The 10,766-nt window shown below is 40.3% G+C and overlaps 2 protein-coding genes across 4 annotated transcripts in view; one reads left to right on the forward strand and one right to left on the reverse strand.

Moving 5' to 3' along the window:
* Positions 1 to 1,228, reverse strand: part of LOC105281802 (spermatogenesis-defective protein 39 homolog) — a 73,310-nt gene extending 72,082 nt beyond the window's left edge. The window contains exon 1 of one of the 2 annotated variants that reach the window (XM_026970053.1): positions 988 to 1,228. The gene's annotated coding sequence lies outside the window, so the exon portion shown is untranslated. The remainder of the gene's footprint in view (positions 1 to 987) is intronic. The other variant, XM_011343304.3, reaches the window with a different exon arrangement.
* Positions 1,229 to 1,449: 221 nt separating this feature from the next.
* On the forward strand, positions 1,450 to 9,403 carry LOC105281829 (UDP-glucose:glycoprotein glucosyltransferase). 2 transcript variants are annotated; one of them, XM_011343345.3, is made up of 24 exons: positions 1,450 to 1,632; positions 1,995 to 2,214; positions 2,305 to 2,540; positions 2,623 to 2,805; positions 2,879 to 3,051; positions 3,144 to 3,339; positions 3,416 to 3,629; positions 3,708 to 3,928; positions 4,016 to 4,237; positions 4,327 to 4,685; positions 4,767 to 5,010; positions 5,097 to 5,288; positions 5,381 to 5,627; positions 5,714 to 5,822; positions 5,957 to 6,142; positions 6,215 to 6,421; positions 6,512 to 6,904; positions 7,040 to 7,054; positions 7,465 to 7,642; positions 7,739 to 7,921; positions 8,001 to 8,276; positions 8,389 to 8,505; positions 8,597 to 8,735; positions 8,825 to 9,403. In XM_011343345.3, the coding sequence occupies exons 2-24, from the start codon at positions 1,998 to 2,000 to the stop codon at positions 8,860 to 8,862; spliced, it is 4,545 nt and encodes a 1,514-aa protein (XP_011341647.1). In that variant the 5' UTR covers positions 1,450 to 1,632; positions 1,995 to 1,997; the 3' UTR covers positions 8,863 to 9,403. The 2 variants fall into 2 exon arrangements, with proteins under 2 accessions (XP_011341647.1, XP_011341656.1); XM_011343354.3 differs by lacking the exon at positions 7,040 to 7,054.
* Positions 9,404 to 10,766: the final 1,363 nt, after the last annotated feature.

Raw genomic sequence — 10,766 nt, forward strand, 5'->3', positions numbered from 1 at the left:
CTTCAAGTAATAGTGATCTCAAAAGTTTCAAAAGAAAAGAAGAAGAAAAGAGTATTGGATCGGTTTTCCGGATGGTTATTTATAAGGTGATAACACAAATGTTACTTGCGAGAACGTCACGTCTGGCCTGGCCATCTATCGGTCGCTTGGTGAATCAGAGGTGGGAATCACACACACTTGTGTTGATTTTTGTCTCTTGTTCCACAATCGAGTACATTGAAACGTATGATGTAAAAATAATTAATACTCGCAAAGTAAGTAGAAATTACTATTTTTTCTATATTAATTATATAATTTCAAATCAATTTAATAAAACACATTTTTCGTTTCTGTGGAAAGGTGAAAAATACGTTTTTAAAATTGAGGTCTAAAAACGGTTTCTATTTAAACCGTTTCTTAAATGGTACTTTATGTTTCTTAGACATTAGATACGTCTAAGAAACATATATTAGGCTAACATGTGTTGCCTGGGGCGTTACGTTTCTTGGCGAAACATGCGAAACGATTCGATCGATCGTTCGCTTATGGAAACCTATAAATATATTGTGAGCGAGCAGGGCGCATTCTGTGCGGGTTTTTACAGAGCGCTGCCAGATGCAGGAGAATCAATTGTGACTTTTGCGAGATGGATTCCGAGAAAGCATATACAGTCCCGCAAAAAAACTGATGTGAATGCGTTGGTTCTGGCTCTCTTCTCTCTATTCTATTGAAAATTCTTTTAACTCCGATCGACCGAAACGCGAACCGCATAATCGCATAATGCGCCGTTTTTTAAATAGTGTGATAAGCGATCTATTATTAGGCAAAACACGATGTGGTACATTTTACGTAACATTGGTACATTGTTGTAAATAATAAATAGGTTGTACGTTGTATATTACGGCACGCGTATCTCTGTCCTTCTTCATATTGGTTATTTTTTATATTAGCTATGGGATACAACCCCACAAGTACAATTTGTCAATTAATGCATTAATGCTCACTTACCAACCCGGAGAGGACAGCCGCGACCAGAAAGATGTTCCTCTTCAGTGTATCACTCCATATTTGTTATTTAAGAACTCTTTAACTAATTTCTTGCTTCTGCTACAAGTAACTTACTCGAAAAACTCACAGTTCTCTAATCTAGCTGTTTACTTTCGTTCACAATTCACTTTTTAAAAACGAATATACCAGCACTATTAGAAATACATTCTCCATACAATTTCCCAGTATGCACTGCAAACATTATAGAACGAATTATCTACTTTGAAAACAACTGTCTTACTCCACCTTAGAGAAAGCGGGAAGAATTTGAACTGGCCAATGGTCATGCTGGACAACTGGACAAGTCTCACGAGCCGGCTAATCAGATTCGTCGACGCACGAGCATCGCCATCTTCTCAGGATCGCCACCTCAGGGTACCATCTTGTTTCATGAAGACGCGTGAAACTGTGTGACGGTTCAGATGCCGCCAATTATCAGCCGCGAGGATATACGTCACCGTACTCTGCCGTATGATAGTCGTATATTGCTCGGGTCCCCTCGCAGTTTCGGGATATTGTGCGTGTGGCACGTGCGCTGCATGGATTGGCTGTAAACATTGATGCATTCTTTGTAGCTAATATAATTTTAGTAAGACTGTCGAAGAGGTACGTAATCCCCGGCGATCGGCGGTTCTCTCCGGCGGTTGTCCAAACCACGTACGCTGCTCTATCAAAATCTATGATAACATCGCTCGTCGGCCGTCATTGGACGCGGCACGCATACATCTGATTTGATAACTGCTCGCTCGGTCCATCAGACGCGACTGACACGTGTGTCAAAATATAATTGACAGCGAGTTTCAGTGAAGACTTGACGTACGAAACTTGATTGACGAAACACTCGACTTCCTTCTGAGGAAACGCGTCTTTCTCATCAGCTTAATGATTCTATTAACGATAGAAAATTTAGAGGTGATAAGATTGATGACATATGCTTCTTGGTGATGTTTCCTTTGTATTTGTTGCAGAGGATGGGGAGGCTCATATTTTTTTACACGTTCTTGTTGTGCTCCACTCAGCTTGGGGCTGATAAGAAGATTAACAAATATGTAACAACGTTAATAAATGCCAAATGGAACGAAACGCCCCTAGTGCTGGAAGCAGCTGAATATCTTAGCGATGAAAATCCAAATTACTTTTGGAAATTCATTGATGCATTTTCCAGAAGAATTAATAATCTTGTAATAGGTAAGTTAACTTAGTTATAGATTAATTAATTCAAGTATGTGCTGTCCAAAGTCCATAATTTCATCAATTTCTATGAATTACTGCAAACAGCTACAGAGAAGGAAAATTATGACATAATTCTGGAGCTGGCTAAGATGTACTTGTCCGAATCAGAGATGGCAGTTTTTAAGTTAGGATTGTCTTTACGTATTTATTCCGCACGCGTTGAAATGTTTTCTCAAATGGCTGTGAATAAAAATGTTTCTACCCACGAATGCAACAATGTTGTTGATGTTGGTGGAACATACACTTGTTCTCTAGAAGAAATAGATACGTTACTTGAGCAGGTTAGTAACTTATGCTTTGCTTCTATTTCTGCATTTTGCGGTATGTATATATAAATACATCGTATTTCGTTTCTAATTTTAGGATACGTGGAAAACTGCTGACACCTACGACGTGGATCATCGATACTTGACTACACCGGAATCCGAGAAAGTGATTATATTATACGGTCAGATTGGAACTCCTACGTTTGCCAAGTTCCACGATAAACTGAAAAGCATAGCGGAGACAAAAGGGATCAATTACGTCCTTCGTCATTATGTCAAAGTGGGTAATCTGACCTGATAAAAACAGTCAAATACATCGCGAACGTTTCTAACGTGGCAGAAACAATTTTCAGGATAGAGTGGATAAAAAGTTGCGCTTATCCGGCTACGGTGTGGAATTGCAAATGAAATCCACGGAGTACAAAGCGACCGACGATTCCGATATCAAGGACAATGCGGGAAAGAACTCGGAGGTGGCGAACGACGGTGTCGAAGAGATTGAGGGCATCAACTTTATGACTTTAAAGTAAGGTGGTTAGTAAGAACGTAAGATATTTAGAAGATACGCAGCACCTCTTGCGTGATATCACTTTGCATCGTACGATTGTCTTCTCTCAGAAAATTGTATCCGGAGCAGCATGCTGAGCTGGATAAGATACAAACGCACTTGCTGGAGACCAGTCACGAGATCGGAGCGTTTAAAGTGTGGCAGTTCCAAGAATTGAGTCACCAGGCGGCTGAAAGAATAATGAAGTCTCCGTCTGCCGAGTCGTTGAACGTTTTGACCGATATATCGCAGAATTTCCCCATGCAAGTGCGTATTTCAAAAAGCAACCTGAGCTGAGTACGCATGACTGAATATTAATTACCATGTAAATTATGTTGCGCAGGCAAAATCTTTAATCCGGACTAAGGTGAACGGCGACATGAAGAAGGAGATGAAGCTGAACCAAGAAATCTTCATGGCGAGTTTAAGCATACAACCAACCGATACGGCACTCTTTATCAATGGCTTGTTCTTCGATCTGGAGGCCATCGATGTTCTGACACTTTTGGAGTCCTTGAGAAGCGAGCTACGAGTAATGGAAGCCTTTCACAAAATCGGTACGGTTTGCAGAGCGCGATGTGTCAGTCATTATGTCAAATCCCATGTAATATTTCAAACGTATATATTTGTTGCAGGCATCAGTAACAAAAAAATGGGTAAACTGCTGGCCCTGGACCTGTCTAGCGGCACGGACAATCAGAATTTCGCAATAGACATACGAGACTCCGCGATTAATTGGATCAACGATATCGAGAACGATTCGCGCTACAGCAGATGGTCGCCGTCGTTAACCGAATTATTACGACCAACCTTCCCCGGCATGCTCAGAAATATCAGGAGGAATTTATACAATCTTGTAAGTGTGTCACTGAATTCCTAGCGACGAATGATATCTCCCGCGTAAAAGATTTTTTGAATACGCATTTCTTTCTGTTTTATATAGGTATTAATTATCGACCCGCTGAATGAAGAATCCATGTCACTAGTGACTCTGGCGCAATCTCTTTACGCGCATTCCGCACCGTTAAGAGTAGGCTTCGTCTTCGTGATGAATCACAATACGTCCCTGACAGGCTTAACGGACGCTCGCGTTGCAGTTAACAATGCGTATCATTATTTCGTGGATACCAGAAGCGCGAAAGAGGCTTTACATTTCTTAGCAGAGGTAAGGCTCCGCTCCGCGTCGCGTGTAGCTCTTCCATCAGCGTAATCGTTATTATTCAACAAAACTAACAGAATTGATTTTTGCCTTAGTTAGGAAATTACATCGGGCCCGACGGCGCAGACGTGGAGGATATAAAGAAAGTTATCAAATCCAAAGATTCTTCCGCCAATGTGAATTACATTCTCGGTGACGAGTCGGAATACGACGTGGGACGGCACTTGGCCAACGACTTTATAAAGCGATGCGGTTTAAAGAAATTTCCGCAGGCCTTGTTGAACGGCGTGCCGCTCACGCCCGGTCAGATAAACTCCGAGTCGTACGAGGAGGCGGTGTTGTCCGCCATCATGTCGCAGACACCCATGCTGCAGAAAGCGGTATATCGGGGTGAAGTGACGGAGGGGGACGACATCGTCGACTTTCTCATGAACCAACCGAATGTCATGTCACGGTGTGTAACGTTTATTAAATTAACGTCGTTAAATTAATGTTCTAGGCTCGAGCTGCGTTCACTAACTGCCTCGTTTTCCAGGCTGAATGAGCGTATTTGGAAAGTAGATAAGAACGCGTGGCTGAATTTGATTGGCACGATTCCCGAGAACGAGGATTACACGAAGTGGAGCTCTCAAGACCTGTCATCTTATTTAATGACAAAGATGCACTACTTCTTCGTGCCACGTCGCAGTAACACGCTTCATCAGTACTCCTTCTGGATTGTCGCTGATTTCAATTCGTTGTTGGGCAGGCAATTATTGCGAGAGGCTCTCGAGTACGTGGTATGTGTCTGAAAGCTGGACTGCGATCGTGCGTTACACTGATGCAACGGAATACGTGAATGCTTTTTGTATTTTTTTTTTCCTAGGAATCTAACTCGGACGTGCGAATTAGCGTTATCGTCAACGCGGAAGAACGCGCGAATCCAAAGAGCGATGTTAATAAGATTGTTCTCGCTGCGTTAGCTGCATTGTCACCGGAAAGAGCCATACTTTACATGCGTAAAATTATCAAGGACGACGCCGCAGCTCTCATTGCTAATGGTAATTTCGAAATTGAGGTAAGATATGTATTATACATAAACATATAGAGTAAGCGATATATTCCGTATTATCGAGAGTCATTATCACTAATAATTCGGCATTATTGCAGGATGAGGTAGCGGCTTTGTTGGAGAATCAAAGTTCGATATTATCGTTGCATCAACACTACGTCAAGACGGTCCTAAACGTGGACAAGGAAGCACGAGTAATTTTATGCAACGGCCGCATCATCGGTCCCTTAGACAGCGATGAGGAGTTCACGGATGATGACTTCTCATTGCTAGAAAGATTCAGTCAAAAAACTTACGGAGATAAATTATTCCTGAAACTGGTCATCTTCAACGACGATGACTACGGTACTACGACAAGCTAATTAGTATAATTCTTTTTTTAATAATTTGCGATGAAGAAAATAATTAAACTTTTATAATATTCTGCGCAGAAGAGAGTGAGATCACGGATGACATGATTATGAAAATTACTTCGCTCCTAGCACCACGGCCACAAACTCGTAGTCGGTATGATGTTCCTTTCCACGGAGATGATCACAGGTACGATAAAAATCAAGCGTGCCAAGCATGCAAATACGAAAGTAATATATCATTATTAATAAATTGTGTGTGTGTGTTTATCTCTAAATGCGTGAAACTATTTGAGCAAAAAAATGATTGATTTCATTTTGCAGCGTCATAAAAATCCCAGCAGCCAATCCCGACGAAGTTGCCTTCAATTTTATTGCCATCGCAGATCCCGTGTCACGCGGTGCCCAGAAACTGGGCTCAATATTGAAAACGCTACAGCAAGCCTTAAATTGCAACATAAAAGTGTTCTTGAACTGCTTAGATAAGAATAGCGATATGCCGTTGAAGAGGTATACATAAATATATTTCACTATTCCTTCGTTGCATTAGAAGAAGATATATACTTTTCTTTCTACTTTCAGTTTTTATCGATTTGTACTCGAGCCGGAGCTGCAGTTCACAGCAGAGGGAGATATCAGTGGCTCTATTGCGAAGTTTACGAAACTTCCCACTTCGTCGTTGTTGACGCAGTACATCCACGCACCTGAGAACTGGCTGGTGGAAGTAGTCCGCAGCGTTTACGATTTGGACAATATTAAGCTCGACAACGTCGCGATGGGCGTGCACAGGTAATAAATGTTTAAATATAAAAGCGCGACACTGGCCAATAAGTTAATAAGTTAACTTTGCTAATTATTATTGTCTGTGTGCCGTTGCAGTGAATTCGAGTTGGAATACTTGTTGCTCGAGGGCCACTGCTTCGAAGCGGTCATGGGAAATCCACCAAGGGGCCTTCAGTTCACCCTCGGCACCGAGAATCAGCCCGTGATGGTCGATACTATTGTGATGGCCAATCTGGGATACTTCCAGCTCAAGGCAAACCCCGGCGAGTGGATATTGCGACTCCGGCAAGGGAGGTCCGCGGAAATCTACGACTTCACCACCGTCGACGGGCAGGATATTATCCAAAACGGCAACGACGTAAAGGTCCTGATCAGTTCCCTGAGGAGTCACGTGCTGAAGGTGAAAGTTTCCAAGAAGCCGGATAAAGCGGGAATGGATCTGTTGTCGGACAACGAGAAGGATTCCGGCTTGTGGAACTCCATCTCGAGGTACGTTCGATTAATCGTGCTCACTCGTACCTCACGTCTCAATGATTTCCTATTGCTGGGTGTTAGTACTTAACATGCGTAGCATGGTATTGCGTTACCTTTGAACTTAACTTTTATTTGTTCTCTCTTTTTTAGCATTGCCAAATTTTGGTAAGCTTCTCATTATTATGTAGTTAAGTACATCCATAACTTCTATAAATATGTCATAATTAAGGTACAACAGATTCAAGATAAAAAAAAGAAAAATATGTGTTGCGACGAACGACATATTTGTGGCTTGAAATTAACATCCAGTTGATCCGCGCAATCTTCTAATACGCTTCCGCTCACAAATCGTTTGCACTGTTCGCACTGTAACTCCAAGTCACCGATATGTATTCTTGGCTCTGGCTTGTTTTTTATCCTATTACTAATTTAATATATCAGTGTGCGCGTGAATAACATATTAATACGAATACTTTATTGGCTGATAGCAAGATCGCTGAATCGCAAATCGAGCCTAAAAAACTAATCGAAATTTCTGACATGTCTTACGTATCTTGATATACTTCTACAACTAGGACGTTCACCGCGACCGACGAAAGTGAGGAACAAGATGAGAAACTAAACATTTTCTCCCTCGCCTCCGGCCACTTATACGAGAGATTCCTGAAGATCATGATGCTAAGCGTTATTAAACACACTAAAACGCCGGTGAAGTTCTGGTTCTTAAAGAATTACCTTTCACCGACGCTAAAAGTAAGTGTGACCGTGGCACGTAATAACGAACGACGGGTTCTCTGTAAGATAAAAAAATGTGAAATTGTAAAACCGAAATGTTTTTCCACATTACAGGATTTTCTGCCACACATGGCTGAGGAATATGGCTTCGAGTACGAACTTGTGCAATACAAATGGCCTCGCTGGCTTCACCAACAAACCGAGAAACAGAGAACTATCTGGGGATACAAAATATTATTCCTCGACGTGTTGTTTCCATTGAATGTCAAGAAAATAATATTTGTCGACGCTGATCAGGTGAAAAAAGCTATCAATAATTTATCGTAATAATTCATCCTACAAGGTGTGTGTGCTTTATACGAGCGTTTTTGCCTAGGTTGTACGAGCGGATTTGAAGGAATTGGCGACAATGGATCTTGGCGGTGCGCCATACGCGTACACGCCGTTCTGTGACAGCAGAGCCGAGATGGACGGATTCAGGTTTTGGAAACAAGGATATTGGAGGAATCACTTGCAGGGACGGGCTTATCACATCAGCGCGTTATACGTGGTAGATCTCAAACGATTCCGTCGCATTGCCGCCGGAGATAGGCTGCGAGGGCAGTATCAGGCATTGAGCCAAGATCCAAATAGCTTAGCAAATCTTGATCAAGTATGTAGAAACGAGTAATTTTTATATGAGAGATATATATTTAAAAAAAACATAGATTATTCCTAGCATTACGTTTCCTGTGTGTCCCTAAGTCAGTTGATCATTATTTCAGGATCTCCCTAACAATATGATTCATCAAGTGGCCGTTAAAACACTGCCACAGGAATGGCTGTGGTGCGAAACGTGGTGCGACGATGCATCCAAGCAGTATGCTAAAACTATAGATTTGGTATGTATGCTCTCGTATAGCTATGGCAAATATTCTTAGAATTTTTGTGCCCGTTAATGAATGAATAATCTATTTGTTTCTTGTCTTACAGTGTAATAATCCGATGACGAAAGAAGCCAAGTTACAAGCCGCGATGCGTATCTTGCCCGAGTGGGTCGGTTACGATGAAGAAATTAAAGCTCTGCAACAGAAGGTAGAGAACGCGAATAGACAGACGGAAAGAGACAGTGGTAAGTTTCTCATTCGAATATTATATAATATTATAAAACAATAATAATATTAATTTAAGAGAGATGCTAATCGTGCTTCTTCGTTTCAGAAACTGTCGACGATGTCTCTAAGCATGAAGAATTGTAAATTCAAGTGCAACGATCCAGGGATGGGTCGTTGAAAATTTTATAAAATTCTGTAAAAAAACGTTTCCGTTTCGGTAAATTAAGTAAGAATTGATACGCGTAACGAATTGCGCGATCTAACCATAAATGTCACTTTTGTAATTGACATCCGGCACTTTATGTGTAAATACTTGCCACCAGTGCTCGTGTAAAAAACTTTCAGAAATAACGATGCATTGGAGAAGCCGAAGATTTTTTATTATTTGTTCTTATTAAATCCATACTTCTCGTGTAAGCATATAAACTAAATGGAGAGTTCTTCAAAAAAATCTCGTCCTTCTATATATACATAATTATTATATATAGCGAACGAGACTGTACTTCAGATCAACTCGAAGTAAGAAATCGATAAAGTCCAACGATTAATTAATTAATAATCATTGAGAGTACAGTATTCTGATTATCCATGAACACTTTTGTTCGTGTTATGAAACCAATTGTGATTTATTATTGTCTACTACAATAGTTATAAGGAATAAACTTGTAACATTTGTAAAATATAATCTTTGATATGTTCTCCTGTTTAGGATAGAGGCAGAAAATGTGGTCTAATAGATAGTAGCTGTGACAGTTGAAGTCGACATTGACTCGCAATTGGACTTTAATAACAGGGTATTACGTATACGAATAAATTTATTCGTGGAGACGTGGTAAAATTTTATGTCATTGTTGGTAACGAATTTTTTTTATAATACTATAATACATTTCGACGCGGATCATTGCACGCAGTAATGACGATTGCGTTTTTCGTGAGGATTTCGTGAGAATCTATTTTGGTCGCGCGACGGCAATGAAGCGAATCAGAGCGAAACGAGCGAAGAAATTCGACGAACACCTACCAAGATAATACTCGATAATCCTCGATTTCGACCGCGTCGAGTGGAAACATCGGAGCAACGATCCGTCGCGACGTTTTATTAGGATCTAACGTTTGCGATCTTGCAAAGACCGAGAACGGTGCCGCGCAAAATGAATTAATTCCTCGTGATAAGAAGAGCGTCTTCTACATTTCGTTCGATTTTGAATGGATGGATACGCAAAATTGGAGCAATGCGTGCTTGCATCAGATCAGAAGCGGCTTTATCAGTGGCTTTCGGAGAGCCGAAGCGCTGATTTACTTTGCTTTACTTTGCTTGTGTACAATCAATAGTGTCAATAGCTGTCGGAAATTATTGTGGAGCTCGTATAAATTTATTTCATGCAGCAGTCTATAGTTGTCACTGAAAATTTGATTCGCGGCTGCGATAAATGTATAATTTTGCATAACTAACTGATGGTTGACTGACCAATTTGCATTGTTTTTCAATTGATTCTTGATAATTGTTATTGGCATAAAAAGTAATTGCTATTAAAATTTGCAAAATTTCCGAAAACAAGCCACTTATGCGTTCTCTCTGTATATGCTGGCTCAAGATATTAACAACGTCATAAGCTATTGACTAACTCCGAAATGCGCAAGAAATTCATCGTGAGGAATTTTAAATGAATTCCAAACATCTCGCAATAGCTTTCTTTCTACTTTCCCTCAATTCTTTCTTAAACTCTTGACTTTTTCTTGAAGAACAAATAATTTTCATACAACATATTCTGCCATATTAGTTTAAAATAATTAGTCTAAAAAGAGATACAAATAAATAAAAGAAGTGCTTTCCTCACACATATTTTTTTTACTTTGCATAAAATATTGATCTAAAATGTAACGATTTTGTAAAGTTTATACGTTCTGTGCATCGCTCTGTTTACTACTCTCTGAAAAATATAAAATTACTGTTACTAATTTTGTTGTATTGTTAGAGCATATCAAGAAGTTCTGTATATCGTAACAAGAAAAATAACGTAATTTAATGTTTTATCGATGCTAATGAC

This window comes from Ooceraea biroi, chromosome 6 (genome assembly GCF_003672135.1).
Source record: "Ooceraea biroi isolate clonal line C1 chromosome 6, Obir_v5.4, whole genome shotgun sequence".
In the NCBI taxonomy this organism is placed as follows: domain Eukaryota; kingdom Metazoa; phylum Arthropoda; class Insecta; order Hymenoptera; family Formicidae; genus Ooceraea; species Ooceraea biroi.

Coding starts and splice junctions, on each gene's coding strand:
- LOC105281829 (XM_011343345.3), top strand. CDS start 1,998: ATGGGGAGGCTCATATTTTTTTACACGTTCTTGTTGTGCTCCACTCAG. Junction 4,238..4,326: donor CTTTACATTTCTTAGCAGAG/GTAAGGCTCCGC, acceptor TTTTTGCCTTAG/TTAGGAAATTACATCGGGCC. Junction 4,686..4,766: donor CAACCGAATGTCATGTCACG/GTGTGTAACGTT, acceptor CTCGTTTTCCAG/GCTGAATGAGCGTATTTGGA.